The sequence below is a fragment of the Symphalangus syndactylus genome, chromosome 1 (assembly GCF_028878055.3).
Source record: "Symphalangus syndactylus isolate Jambi chromosome 1, NHGRI_mSymSyn1-v2.1_pri, whole genome shotgun sequence".
In the NCBI taxonomy this organism is placed as follows: domain Eukaryota; kingdom Metazoa; phylum Chordata; class Mammalia; order Primates; family Hylobatidae; genus Symphalangus; species Symphalangus syndactylus.
The window spans coordinates 129,506,180-129,522,020 of record NC_072423.2 but is presented as its reverse complement, the minus strand read 5'-3'; the positions used below and the strand labels follow the sequence as shown (position 1 = coordinate 129,522,020).

The following is a 15,841-nucleotide window of genomic DNA, read 5'->3' as shown; positions in this document are numbered from 1 at the left end:
CACAAAGGAAACCAAGGCAGAACAGTGGAGAAAGCATCTGGACAGCGTGTGGGGTAGGGAGCTGCAGAGTGCAGGAAAGATCACAGGTCATGCTGCTGGCTTAGTAGAGTTTTGTTGAGCCACCAGAACCGCTGTATGAAATAACTTCCTGTTTTCTATGATATATGGCTCTACAGCTGCAATGATATCTGTCTGTTACTCCTCTGTGTATCCTTTTAATAAACTCTATTACCCAGTGACCCAAATATAACTCTGTTCTTTGAAAACTCAAAGGGCCTAAGAAACCCACACTATGAGAAGTAGAAATAACACCCCAATCATATGCATGTACAACGTTTTAGATGTTTAGATTATATATTAAGTAGGTCCCTTCAGCTCCTTTTAATTTTGTTTTTATTATTAAAATTATAATATGTTTTCTGTGTTATAACTTCTAGCTAATGCAAACTCCATTCTTTATTGTGTCACTAATTTAATAACCAACAAAATCCCTTCTAATTCCTTAGTAAATGAATTTGTTCTGTGTAATTATTAAGTGGAATACATTTCTTCAGTATAAAATTTATTGTACCTAAATTTAAAATTAAACATTTGAGATATCAACAATTTACAACAGTAACAAGTAGAGGGACTTTCTTAAATGTCTAATTCTGAAGCTCAACATATTAAGTTCTCTTGTTAAGCCAGAGAGAGTCCCTATTTCAGATTTTCTGTTTCCTTGACACCTATAGGTTGAAATCTTTGTTTTATAGGCTTCTGCTTGGAACTTCACTGACTCATTTTATGGTCGACCACATAAGAACATAACTTAATAAATTCTCTTAAAAATAAAGTGCAGATACTGATTCTGTGATTGCTTGGATTAAATTTTCAAAAATACGAACACAAATCTATGGGCATAGGTGATGGTATTGCATCTGAAGCACTGTAATTGTAGTTAAACTGCATTGAAAGAAAACATTTGCTGAAGTAACCTATTTATTCATCTACTTCTATAAAGCTCTTAGGAAACCATGGACCGTTTAGTTATACATCAGGAAGGCACACAAATTAATGACACTAAAACTAAATAAAACAATTCCCTTTCTATCAGGGGAGGTGTTTGCTAACAATTACTTTATCTAAAAAAAATTCTATCTGAATTTCTTAACACATCATAAAAAATCGCTTCATTGCTTCAAAGATACTTTCAGGAAGTACATGATCTAGAATACATAATCTAGGGGATATGCTAAATTGAACAGCAGAAGAGTTTTTGTTTTTCAAGAACAGATTTGCATTAATTTAATGCAGATGACCTCATTTTCTGAGCAACTAGCAAATAAAACTATACATGTTAATGGTTTCCATAACATAGGAGCATACTATTCCAATAATTATGCTTAAGAATATACAATCAGTAATGGCAATTCTGCCTCACTGAGGATGTGAAAAGACTGTCTTAAATATTAAATAAGTACCCTTAGCCTTACTCATGAAGGAAATGCAAATTAACACTACCAGTTTGTACCTCATTTGTTGGCAAAAAGCCAACAGTTTGTTAACACACTCGGTGAGCCCTCAGAAATGGGCTTCTCACACATTGTGGGAATGCAATTGGTACAACCCCTTACTGAGAACAACTCATCTATTGAAATTACAAATGGACATACCCATACCAATTTTCCTTATGGTAATTCCAATCAACACACTTGCACTTGGGCAAAATTCCTTCTGCAAAAATTTATTCATTACAGCCTTATTTGCAGTAGCACAAGACCAGTAAAAGCCTAAACATCCACTAGTAGGTGATTGGTTGAATTAATTATGGTGCATCCTCTGGGATACTATGAAGCCATAAAAAGGAATGAAAAGTGCTCTATGAGCTGATAGAGAAAGATCTTGAAGATAAATATTTAGAAAAAATTCAAGATGGGGAAAAGTACTTATAGCATGGAAAAAATGAGAAAATAAGAAAATAGCTTCACATGTGTATGCATTTCCACAGAGAATGTTGAAAGGATACAATATAAAATAATGAAAATGATTAACTATATGGATGAGAAGAGGGAAGGATTTGGCTATCAGGGGACAGACCGTGAATGTATTACCTCTGTATAGAGTTAAATAAAAACTAACAAGAAATAATAAAATCAGTTCTCGAACACAGGCTGAAAAACCTTAGCTTCCAAGTTTGCATCACTTCAACGATAAGGAATGCTCTAGTTCAGGGTTTGGCAAAATACAATCTTTGGGCCAAATCTGGTTTGCTGCCTGTTCTGGGAAATAAAGTTTTATTGGAACACAACTATCGCATTTGTTTATGTATTGTCTATGGCTGTTTTTGCACTACAATGGCAAAGTTGAGTGGTTGAACTATATGGCCCATAAAACCTAAAATATTTACTGTTTGAATCTTTATAGAAAAACTTTGCCAACCTCTGCTCTATATTGATATCAGGTCTGAATCAAGTCACAAGTGTATAAGGAAAGATGTCTACCCCCTTCCTCACTTAAAATACTTCTTCTATACGTTCTTCAATTTTTTATTTTATTTTTTTCTGTGTTCTAGAGTATGTGCCTTTTTTAAAATTACATATTGACAAATTATAGTTTCATATGTATTCTTCAGATTTTATATTCTTTGGTGCTAATTCTATCTAGTATGCACACTAGATTGTAAATAACTATACTCAGGTTGCTTTCCTCTTGGTCGAAATTCTACATCCTAAATATAGTGGAGAATTATCTTTTCCTTTCTGCATCCAGACTTCCTTCCTTTCTGTAATAGTGCCTCAGATTTCTTACAAGTTAGGTTTGACCCAACTTCAACTCCAGGATGCTTAAGCCAATTAGGGTTTCTTATTCTCTTCTTAAAGGCACTTGGTCAGGAATCAGTATATAGGCTGGGTGTGGTGGCTCACGCCTGTAATCCCATCACTTTGGGAGGCCAAGGTGGGCGGATCACCTGAGGTCAGGAGTTCGAGACCAGCCTGGCCAACATGGTAAAACCCTTGTCTACTAAAAATACAAAAATTAGCCCAGCATGGTTGTGGATGCCTGTGATCCCAGCTACTTGGGAGGCTGAGGCAGGAGAATTGCTTGACCCTAGGAAGTGGAGGTTGCAGTGAGCTGAGATCGTGCCATTGCACTCCAGCCTGGGCAACAGACTGAGACTCCATCCCAAAGAAAAAAAAGGAATTGGCACATGATCTAAGACAGACTAATTAGAGCCATTGGAACCCAATTTCAGGACTTTTGTTTGTGCTCTCAGGAAAACCAGGCAAGCCTAAAGAAATGAAGCTGCAAACTTAAAGCAATATAAAGTCAATATGGTCATGGGAGATGGTGGTGCCAATATGACCTAAGAGAAAGTCTGCTAAAATAATTTCTGGGAAAATGTTTTTATTAAAAAAGGAAGACATATGTGATTTTGGCATCTTCCTGTCTCCCAACTTTCTGCTTCAAATGCTGATGTGATGTCTGGGTCTGCAGCAGCTATCTTACAATAGTGAGGCAATAATCAAGAGAATGAAAACCAATATGCTAAGTGAATTGAAAGTGTATTACTAGGTTCAATCAGGAAACCAGAGATACTCTAGGTACTTCAGGAATAAAAGCTTTAATCAAGAATGATTATTTACACTAATGTTGAAAGACCACAGGGAATAAAGATAACAGAAGTTGTTGCCTGAAGGTCAAGGTCAAGGAAGGAGACTTTGAAAACTTTAGCCTGAAGGACTGAAGCAGGGAGTTTTGAGAAGTTCTCTAGGAAACTAATCCAATTCTCAATAATCTCCAAAAAGCTCCCCAAAATTGTCTTAGTCAATGACAATTATGTAAGTGGTTCTCACACCAGCCAAAAAGATGTGTAAATCTTACATTTGCCCATTCTTCCTTTTCTATCTGAAATCCTCTCTTTTTTGTCGACTGAGCTCCCCTCACTGACAAAATATCATGGAGTCATACAAGAAAAGAATCTGGGAAAAGTACTTCTCAGCTTCTGCTATGCAACGCAAAGGACAGCATAAAACGGGGTGAAAATGACATCCGAGAATCCAGCAAAGAGTATAAATACAGAAAAAGTTGAAAGCTTTGTTGAGCAACTGACTTCATACCAGCAACCATCTTTCTCTGGATTTCACTTTATGAGAGAAAATAAACTTCTATTTGTTTAAGCCATTATCCTTTGGCCCTTTTTGAAATCAAATGCGTGCCTCACTGTTACAATGTCCTTTTATGAAAACCATGAGATAGTAGGCATAGAAATGTGAATTTTCAAAAGTACTAAAATAGAAAATTAATTTCCTATATATGATCTGGAATTTTAAGACTAGAGTGTTGTGTTGTTTCAATGGTAGCAATAAAGATAAAATGTGACACTGCATCTCAGCTCTAGATTACCGGCTCATTCCCAAGTGTCCCCTGCTTGGCTTTGTTTTTCCTTTTCCTCTGCTTTTTTTTTTTTTTTTTTTTTGAGACGGAATCTCGCTCTGTCGCCCAGGCTGGAGTCCATTGGCGCGATCTCGGCTCACTGCAAGCTCCGTCTCCCAGGTTCACGCCATTCTCCTGCCTCAGCCTCCTGAGCAGCTGGGACTACAGGCGCCCGCCACCGCGCCGGGCTAATTTTTTTGCATTTTTAGTAGAGTCGGGGTTTCACTGTGGTCTTGATCTCCTGACCTCATGATCTGCCCAACTCGGCCTCCCAAAGTGCTGGGATTACAGGCGTGAGCCACCGCCCCTGGCCTTCCTCTGCTTCTAATGCATCCTTCCCACACTCCAAATCTCACTTGTCAACAACCTATTCTTTTTTTTTTTTCTTTCTGTCACCCAGGCTGGAGTGCAGTGGTGTGATCTCGGCTCACTGCAACCTCCACCTCCCAGGTTCAAGTGATTCTCCTGCCTCAGCCTCCCGAGTAGCTGGGATTACAGGTGTGCGCCACCATGCCCGGCTAATTTTTGTATTTTTAGTAGAGATGGGGGTTTCACCATATTGGCCAGGCTGGTCTCAAACTCCTGACCTTGTGATCTACCTGCCTTGGCCTCCCAAAGTGCTGGGATTACAGGCGTGAGCCACAGCTTCCGGCCAACATCCTACCTGTTCTTTAAGGCCAATCACTTCATGAACATGTCCTTGATGACTGCCCAGACACAAGCTCTCACTCTTCACAGTGATCATGATAGAAAACATTCTTCTCTGCCTCATACTGAATTTTGAGCTAGATTAGATCACAGCAATCCCCTTATTCTCTACCGCAAGGGCTAACAAACTCTGGTCTGCAGGTGTGCTTGTGTTTACTGAAGAACAGCCGTGCCTGTTCTCTTACATATTGTCCATTGCTACTTTCACACTACAACAACAGGGTTGAGTAGTAGCCTGAGACAGCATGGCCCACAAAGATGAAAATATTTACTGTGTTGCCTTTTACAAAAAAAGTTGCAGACCCCAATTCTATTGGATTATAAATTGGAGGTTATTATTCATTATTAGCAGCTAGGTATTGCCTAACTTTGTAAGGTGTTTTATTTGAAGCAGGCATTTTCTGGCTTAAAGAAATAAAGAAGGATTCATATGGGCTCAGGTCATGGAGAATTATTTTAAGGCTATCCAGGGGAGTAAGTCTCATAGCCCATCTGTCATGGTTCTGAATATAGCAGTAGTACCAGTGATATTGTTAATAACCAACATACATTGAATGTTTCCTTTGCGCCAGGCACTGTCCTAAGTTATTTTCTTGTATTGATTCATTTATTTCTTCCTATAACCCTAAGAGAAAGGTTCAGTGCTTATCTACACTGTAAAGATGAGGATACCAAGGAGCAGAGATGGGAAGTAGCTTGCCAAAAGCTATGTGACTCGGAAGAACTAAAGTCAAGATTTGGTACCCAGCAGTATGTCTGCAGAGCCTGTGCTCTAAACCACCACACAGTACCACTTCTTGGCAGCATACCTAGCTCAAATCTTTTTTCTCCCTCTCTGCTTCTCTCCTCTACTGAGGCTATGGGCTACCAGGGAGGTTCTCTGACAGGTGCTTGTCAGAAAGGGACAATATAAGCATCGGGAATTTCCTCAGTTATCAGATATTTGCAAATGTCAATTATATTACAGACCATAGCAGCCCCTAGTGTGGTGTGTCTGGTACAAGTGTACATGTCCTGTTGTTTGTGTTTCTCTAGGAAGAATGAAACCCACTCTCCGACCTGTGTCATTCCTGGGACACATCACAGGCACTTAAATCTTTTCTTGATCACTGTGGGAAATGCTAGGGACTGCGGATCATAATTTAGTTTTTTCTTGGTCTGATTTGGTCCTGTCTGTGCTTTTGAAACCAGACTTTTAGAAAGGGTGGTATACATTCCCTGCCTCCACATCCCTTGCCACTGATCCCTTCTCACCTGCTGCCATCTGGTTTCTGCCCCTATGACTCCACTCAAATTGACCTTGCTATAGTAATTGGTGAACTCCTCGTTGCCAAAAGAGAGGTACACTTTTCAGCTGTGTCACACTCCATTTCTCTGTACCTTGTGCTGCTTCTGACTTCACTTTATTTCCCTTTCTTCACTGCTGGGACATCACTCTCTCTGCTTTTCTTTTTTCTCTTTGATTGCTCTATCTTGGGCTCCCTGTAGGCACATCTAAATTTGGGAAGTCCTTAGGGCTCTATCCTCAACCCTTCTCTCCTTGTCTATAACCTTGATTCCAGCAAAATTTCACCCGTAGCCATGGAGTCCCAAGCCTTTATTCCCAGAAAACCCTTCCTCCTGAACATCACATCTCTTTAAGTGTCTGTTATCCAGCTCCTCTTGGATGTCCTACAGGGACTTAAAACATCACATCTCCAAAGCTGATTTGATAATCTTCCCTCCAAATCTGCTGCTTGTCCTTTGCTCCCTATTTCTGAGACATCACTTTCCATCCAAATAACCAAACCAGAAACTCCAGATTTGTCCTAAACCCTACTTTTATTTTACCCCAATCACCAATTTCTGGACTCTACCCTCTTGATACCTCTCCTATCAGTCCTCTCCTCTCTGGGCCCTACTGTCCCAGTTTTGGTACCTAATTCTTTTGCCTAAATTTCTGTAAATGCTTCCTTATTGGTTTCTCTGCTTCCACTCTCACCCTTTCCAGTACATCTTTCATACTACTGTCAATTTTTTTCTTCCATCAACCAAGTCTGATCATGTTATTGTTGTTCAAAATGTTTCAATGAATCCCAGCTGCTTACAGAATAATAAACTCCTTTACCAGGCAGACAAGTCCTTGATAATCTGGTTCTTATTTCTCTTTCAGTCTCATCTCCCAATGCACCTTCATTAATATTAAACTTTGTGTTATTAATTTGAAGGACTTCCTTGTTCCTTCTTGGAATCCCCCATCCCTCTTCCTGGTGTGTCTTGTGAACTTCTGCTCACTCCTCAAGTTTCAGCTTAAATACTCCCTTCCCCTGGAAGCTGGGCCTCTGATGTCACACCACTCTGCTCATCACGTTGCACCCATAGTGTTTGACTGACTCCTGAGAGATTTGAACTCAGGAGGATGTTGCAAACACTTAGCAGGATTAGAACCTCAAGTGCAAAGGGGCAAACACATTCAAGCTTCATCACAAACTGTAAATCATTTTTCCATGTTGATAGGCTAGAAATTGTGAATTCACAATGCTGCAATTTATTTTTATGGGTTCTCCAGTGGTTCCACAATAGCATATTCCTCACAAAAGTAACCTCTGAATTCTCAGGTAGATCTCTTACTGGTCTCCTCTCCAAAATGGTTTTCACATTGCAGCCTTGGTAATCTTTCCAAAACACACATCTGATCAACTCTCTCCCTCTATCTCAAATACACCACATGCTGCTTAAAACCCTTTATGGCTTCTCAATATTCTGAAGTTAAAATGAAGCAAAAAACACCTCTTAAAAGGACCTACACTACCTGGCCATTCCTTTGACTCCTACTGCACCTTGTCCCACTGTCTGCGTTGCAGCCACTTTTCTGGGTTCCTTGTATGCCTCCCCTGCCCCACTGCAGAGCCTTTGCAAGTGCTTCTCTGCCTACATAACGTGTTCCATTCTCCTTCTCCTAGTCCATTCAACATCACCTCCAGTGCTGCTTCCTCAGGGTAGTTTCTCATCCTTCTCGTGTAGATCAAATTCCCCACGTGCCTGTCCTCCAGTGTTTGTCACCGTGCATTTTGGTCCTGAACCATCTGATGATTTGGTTAATACCTCCCTTCCTAGGGCTGGCTGGTGAACTCTGTGAGAGTAGGAGCCATGTCTCTCCTGTTCCTAGCTGAATCCCAATGTATCCCAGTTCACTCACAGTGGTCGGCATAAAGGAGTTCGATATATACTTGCTGAATGAATGAGTGAATAAATGAAGGTCAAAAATCAAGGCGTTTTCGTAATGCTTTTTACCTTTACCACTACCCTGTATTTGCACGTTCCTTAACAATATCCTAAAATGCTTTCAGATAAGCTTTTCTAATATTAACAACTGACTTTAAGAGCAGAAAGGGCAACCCATGCAGGTGACTTGTCCAATGCTACATGACTAGTAAGCAATAATTTGGGACTATTTCACTTTGTCACTTTTCAGACCAGGCCTATGGCCATTAAACAGCCAAAACAGGAAGCAAAAGAAGATAAGGTAGAATTTAATAGGGAATAGATACACAAAGACAATAAAACAAAAATATCCAAACAAATTAAAATAAAAACACAAATTTTATTTTAGACTGATAAAACTTTGGTTCAGGGAACACAGACAAAAATCCTCTGCTGTCATTTCGGCATGTACCGTTTGGGCTACGAGGAAAAGCATGTCATCTTTCTCTGTATAACAGAGGCAGTTAATATTTTATCCTAATTCTCATTAAAATGTGTATGTTCAATAAATGTCGGCTATTAAACTGTTGGTGAGAAAGTCTATTTCTGTAAACCTTTTCATTATTTCCTTAATAAGACTATTTATGGTTTTTTTAAGGAAACAAGACAAAACGTAATCACTTAGCAGGTTAAAAGGGTAGCTGGAGTTGCCTTACTTTCAAAGAGCTACCTCAAAATAACTAGTTCATTTATCTAATATTTTGAAAATCCCTCTATTAATATTGAAACACAATTTGTAAAGAGAAAAATTTAAATCACCTAAGATAATTCAGGGCCTTTATAGTTTTACATTAATATGCCCTTTAACATCCAGATGTTACTTACCTAATAAAATGTACAATTAGCTGTGAATTGACATGAACAAGTATTTACTGAGCACCGATTACGCCGAAAGCTCCGTACTTTCTATGGGGTTTATATCAGAGCAATTCGAGTCTCCCCACTACCTCACTTAGTTTAAGCTCATTTTGCCCTGAGTTTATCTGGCAGCACTTTATTTTAGCGGACAAGGTGGGAAAGGAATGTATAAAAATACAAGGTAGACGTGCACAAGAATCTTCGTTCTGTTATTATTTAGTAAAGTAAGAACTGGAAACAACGTCCAGGGTTAGCTAGTTTCACTCACTCGACGGAAAGTATGCAGCGGTTAATGTATTTCTGCATTTTCCCATATTTCCAGTGAACATACAGTACTTTTGCAATTCGGAGTACAAACGAAAAAGGGCGAGAGAAGGTCGCATTTTGCCTGCCGGAGCTAGGGGCGCGCTTGCCGGATCCATCGAGTTTTCGGTGCCGGAAAACTTGTCTTCGCTCACATTCTCGGATTCCCGCGGCTGCAGAAGCCGGAGGCGGGACGTGAAGCACAGTGAGCAAGGCGGGCCGTGTCACTGCCGCCGCGGGCTCACTCGCAGCGCCAGGCGAGGAGCGCCACGGGCGGCAGAACCCCTCGGCCCGACCCACGCGCCGAGGGCTAGGGTAATGCGCCTGCGCGCCCGTCACGTGGTGAGGGCTCCGCGCAAAGCGGGTTAAAAGTCACGACCGCGGAGAGCCCGCGAGCGTCCTGCTGGTCGGTGCGGCGCTCTCCGCTGCCTTTAAGACGAGTTTGACCGAGGCCGCTCCGCAGTTCCCGCCCCTCGGCCCAGCTCAGCTCCATGAACCTAGCGGAGCCGCCTAGTACCCTTTCTCGCCGACCGCACAGGCGCGCGAAACCGCGTCTTTCAACTGACAATGAAGCCGTAGCCGCGCAGCTCGGCCACTCCGGGCGAATCGGCGCGAGGCCGGGATGGGGAGGGGGAGGGGGAGGGGGAGGGGGAGGAGGAGGGGGAGACGGTTGGGTCAAGCTCCGCCCCAGCTCGCGCCCCTATTGGTGGGCGCAGCGGTTCTGGGCCCGCCCCCTAACGGACCTGTCGCTTTGTGACAGGCGGAGGGGCCAGTTCCTGTCGGGCCGGGGGCGGAGTCAGAGGTTGCTTGAGCTCCGCCCGGACTCCAGGGGGCTCCTCCCCCTGCTCCTCTCGGCTGGGCGGGCGGCGGGCTAGAGAGGGAATGTCATTGCTTCTCAGAGCCCTGGTGCCGCCTCCGTCTGCTGCTGCTTCTCTGGCGCCCTCGCCCCGTTGGCTTTCGCCGCCGCCGCAGCTGCATTGGGGATACGGATGGCTAGTGGGGCGCAGGGGCCATCTGGGTTGAGAGAGCGGCTATCGCGGCCGCTGCTGAGGCGGAGACTCCCCGCCGCCGCTTCCTCCACCCCCAGTCCGCCGTCCTCGCGGCGCTGAGGGCGGGAGCGCGCAGAGCTCTTCCCTCCTCCTCCTTTTTCTTCCTCCTCCTCCTCCTCCTCCTCCGGGTCCCCGCCCAGCACCCCTCGCACCAGGCGGCGGCGGCGGAGGAGGAGAGCTAGACCCGCCGCCGGGGCACAACATGGCGGAGCCCTCGGCCCCGGAGAGCAAGCACAAGTCGTCCCTCAACTCGTCCCCGTGGAGTGGCCTCATGGCCCTGGGAAACAGCCGGCACGGCCACCACGGGCCCGGGGCCCAGTGCGCGCACAAGGCGGCGGGCGGCTCGGCGCCGCCGAAGCCGGCCCCGGCGGGGCTGTCCGGGGGGCTGTCGCAGCCAGCCGGGTGGCAGTCGCTTCTCTCCTTCACCATCCTCTTCCTGGCCTGGCTTGCCGGCTTCAGCTCGCGCCTCTTCGCCGTCATCCGCTTCGAAAGCATCATCCACGAGTTCGACCCGTGGTAAGTGCCCCGCCGCCCCTCCCCCGCCCGTGGCTCGCGGGGAACCAGGACCCGCTCCTCTACCCGTCGCGGCTCTGCTCGACTTGGCCCCGCGCCGCCGCGGAGCCCCGCTGGCGTCCAGGCTGAGGCCGGCGCGGATCCCGGAGCTCCGGGCGCGCCCCCTGCCCGTGGGCGAAGTTTGCCCCGTGCAGCCTGAGGCGGGGCGTCGGGATGCGGGAGCGAAACCTTGACTCTCGGCCGGGCTAGTGTGAAGACTGCCAGGAGTGTGGGTGCAGCCGCCAGGAGTGTGGGTGCAGCCCCTCGCAGCCCGCTTTGGTCGCTGAGTCCGGACCCGCCACGCCACGAGCCCGCAGGTAGCTCCTCCGCGGACTCTCGGCCGATTCCCCGCCCTCCTCGCCCGCTGCTTTCGCGTTCCTTCATTTTTGCGGGCGCGTTTTTGCTAGTTCAGACGGAATCGGCCAGGGGGGCTGCCCTGTTGCCGCTGGAGGTTGGTCCAGATGTGCCGGAACCCCGGCTGCTCACCCTTGCAGTTTTACGCTTTTACTGTTTCTTTTTATGCTCTCATGATACGAGAAGGGAAAAGGAGAGTGAGTGGGGTGTTGGAGGGAAGGAAATAATATCCCTGAAAGTGATCTGAAAGCTAGCTACTCTTATTTATCATTAGGTATTTTAAAGAGTGGCTTTTTTTCAGAGCTCTTAAGTGCACTCAGCACCTTACTGTTTCACTATCGTCTTGGGTTGCATTTTAGAACAAGATCCTTACCCTGTTAGCCACTGTCACCCTTAGTGTGTTATGCAGAATATCTGAAAGCATTGCATTAGTTCCTTTATTGGTCTGCAGGAAGGTTTGTGGATAAGAGCAAACAGTACCACTGTGTTGGGAGTCCTAGATTATAATACCGAAGTTGCACATGGTGACTGACCTGAATGTTTTAGGAAATTATCCCACTCTTAACAACACTAGCTAACTTAGACACTACATTGGTCTGTGAATTATGTAGGTGGGAAGATTGCTTTAACTTTTTTTCGCAACTTGCTCAACCCGAGTTAGGATTTTTCCCCCTGAGTTAGGATTTTCCCCCCTGAGAGTATGCCTTTGAAACTAATGTGTCTTATTGACCTGTCAACCTTGAGTTAATCTTACTTCCTCACAGTTAGACGTAATAAAATTTCAGGATATTTGTTTTATCACTTGAGATTCAAAGAGAGAATCCTTTTTGAGAGTTACTAACTATATAGATAATAAGTGTTCGGGGGCGGGGGCAGTAACTTACCTGTATAGTAATATACCATATTTAAGTTCTGCATTGTGGAGAGAAAAATTGGTACTGCAACATCTATTGAACACCAGAGGGGCCCACTCATGGACAATTCAATTTAGATCAGTTAATTACTGTGACAGTCTTCCATGAAATGTTTTCATTCCATTTTAGAAGTTTTGATTTCGTTTTGTAACACTAGTTTTTTTAAAAAATAACCTTTTTGTTAACGTGCAATCACAGAAGAAAATATATTAGTGTAGACTATTTATGAGCCTAAGAATACCTGTGAAGGCTTATTGACACAATATTAGGTGGTCTTGTTTTGAAACACTTAAGCAAATTAGATAAAAATGAAATTGGAACCAGAAAATGAAAACTAGTATTTACTGGACAATATGAAAAGAGAAAGTTCTCTTTTCAGATTAAAATAGCAGAAATGCATGGTTGACCAAACATTTCAGGTAACAAAACTGTGAATATTTCCATAGTAACATTTTTACAAATGGAAGGCTAATTACTGTTTAATAGTAACTCTGGGGCTGAAATTAAAAATTGCAGAAAAATATACCACTGAATGATGAGACTTTTGTCATTTTGCCTTAAGATTAGAAATCTGCATCAAGTCAGCCAAAGATCCCCACTAAAATTGAGTAATGCAATAATGAAAAGGCTCAACAGATAAAGTGGCTAATTTTTTTATTTTTAATTTTTTAATTTTTTTTTTTTTAGTGTAGCTAAGTATTAAAAGTTCTCTTTTTCCAGCTTCAATAGTGTAGTTGGAGGGCATAACTCTTTTTCATGCGCATGAAAATATGTTTTGGTCGGGCGCAGTGGCTCGCGCCTGTAATCCCAGCACTTCGGGAGATTGAGGCGGGTGGATCACCTGAGGTCAGAAGTTCAAGACCAGCCTGGCCAACATGGTGAAACCCCCGCTCTCTACTAAAAATACAAAAATCAGCCGGGCGTGGTGTTGGGCGCCTGTAATCCAGCTACTTGGGAGGCTGAGGCAGGAGAATCTCTCGAACCCGGGAGGCGGAGGTTGCAGTGAGCCGAGATCCCGCCGCTGCACTCCAGCCTGGGCAACAAAGAGCGAAACTCCGTCTCAAAAAAGAAAATATGTTTTGCTTCATTTTTTATATATATGAAAACGCATTTCTGACACATCATCATTTAGCTAAATTTGTACCATTTGAAAGTATACATCTCTGTTTTAAAGAGCTAGTTAGTTTAGGTATTCTGCATATAGTTTTAATATTGACATTTTTTCTTAATTAAATGTTTATATTCATGTTAGATAATCCTGCTTAGTAGTAAGGAGATTTGTATAATAATGGACTGTCCCTGTGCCTTACCGTGAATGGAGATTTGTCAATATGAATCTAATATAATGTCTAATTCAGGTGATTTAATGAGAGAATCAGGTTTCAGACAAAAAAAAAATAGCTTGTTTTCTTCGTTTTTTTTTTTCATGTCTTTTGAAGATCTCAAGTAGTTAGGCATCTCATTCATTCTTAACTAATTCTTACAGTCATTCTTTTTGAAAAGGTTAAAAGGAGGGGGATGTGTAGATTGCCTGCCATTATTACTTTGGGCTTTTAAAGCTTTTTTGGGCTTTTAAATCTAGTTTTCTTCTATAGCTACTAATAGTAGCAACACTTTAACTGGTCTGTAGCTGAACACTCTAGTGTTTCTAGTTTGGGAGTTGCTCAGATCACCATCATATCATATAGCAATGACACAGACCTTTAATAGTATTTAAATGTTACTCTCAGGCTGTGCATTCACAAACCAATTTATTCTGGCCTGCCCATATCTTCCCTGACCTCTTTTTCCATATCTCTATCAATGGTTTCATTTCCGAAAGTCGTTTTAGTGAAGGGTTTACTTTCTCTGTGAGCTATTTCTTTAAATTTTACAGTAGTTCTTAAATTGTGTAAAAGACTCAAGTTAGCTGCTGAAAGTGACTTCTTGTCACAGAGTTATGCTTGTTTTTTAAATTTGTCACCCAAGTTATTTTATCTTACCATTTGTCATAAGGGGTGGTGTGTGATTTGTTTATTGAAGTACACTACACTTTTTTAGAATTTAGCAACATTTTTGGTAACAATTTGACTTCACTTTAGTAATTCCTCCCTTATCAGCTGAGTTGAACAGATAGGAGGAAGCAGTTTGAAAATATGTTGTCTGTACTTGCCAAACATTTGGTTAATCAACCACTTTAACAGCACTTAACTGTACCTTTTTATCTGGAGCGAAATGCGTTTTCTACATATTTTTATTGTAACTGATTATATTTATATTAGCCAGATACCTTTTCCATTATCTTATTCAATTGTGGTAGCTTTTCCCATAGAAGCAATGAAGTTCCCTATGTGAGAGCTGTCTTTTTTCCCTGCCTTCGCAGGTTATAAAGTGGGTTCTCCCTAGAGAGAATTCTCTGAGCCTTAGGTTTTGGCTGTAGTTAGCAAAAATGCAGCAGATGCCTTTTTGCTGGGCAGAAAGTTGCAATTTAGAGTTGGAACTTACAATGCAATTTTTCCAAAGAAACTGTGGTATCAATTGGTTAATTAGTACAGATATGTTTTCAAAGGAGTGATAAACCTTTGGAACATAAGCTGTTAGAAGTTGGGGACTACTTCCTGTACTTTGAGGTCTCCATGTTTTCCTTCACTTTGCAGATGACAAAAAGAGGCTGTTGACCTCAGTTCTGAAGAAGACAAATTGGTAGCAAAACCAGTTTTAGAACACAAAAGTCCCCAAATCTTAAAAAAAGTCACTTTGTGGGATCATTAGCATCAGCAGTCCAGCTGCACTTCAGACCAGGTATCACTGTTACTGATTACTGATTTCATTGACAATTAAATTGTATGAATTTATGATAAGATTGGTACTACTCCCATTTCGATTGAGCGTGATGGCTTCCATAGGTAGTAATCATGGATTTCATGAAGTATAGGCCCTAGGGTAGTTAGGGTCTGTCATGAATGCCCTTGGGACTTTTTCTTCCCTCTTTAGGGTTTTCATATCTTAAAGGCTAACTTGGGTAGGACTGCATGCCCCTTACTGCCGTGAGTAGTTTGCATAAAGACAACACTGGTTATAAACATTAGAAACTCAATATAAGGATTTACATCATAATCTCTGACCCAGTTGTTAATGAATATGGGCTAACTTAACTAACCCTTCTGTACCTAATCAATTTTTATACTCTGTAAGTTTTGAGTGTTTGAGAAAATGTTAACATTTATCTTTATTGCTATATCTTAGTATTCGTCTGTGCACACGTGCTCTCAGAAATGAAGGATGGAAAGGTTAATATTCTCACGTGACCAAATCATGTTTTTCCCCTCAATTTGTTTACTTTTAAAACTTAATGATCTTAGGGAGTGAAAATACTGCGGTTAACTTGAATTATAAAAACCCCACAGTTCAACAGACCTATTGCTAAACTAATATAAAAATTTTCAAATACACAAGAAAGTTGAATTT

The 15,841-nt window shown here is 42.4% G+C and overlaps 1 protein-coding gene across 1 annotated transcript in view; it reads left to right on the top strand.

The window, feature by feature from the left end:
• Window positions 1-10,293: 10,293 nt before the first annotated feature.
• The window catches only part of STT3B (STT3 oligosaccharyltransferase complex catalytic subunit B), a 105,259-nt gene continuing 99,711 nt past the window's right edge, over window positions 10,294-15,841 (top strand). The window contains exon 1 of the mRNA XM_055284757.2: window positions 10,294-11,090. Within this exon, the coding sequence (XP_055140732.1) occupies window positions 10,777-11,090 (314 nt within the window). The 5' untranslated portion in view covers window positions 10,294-10,776. The remainder of the gene's footprint in view (window positions 11,091-15,841) is intronic.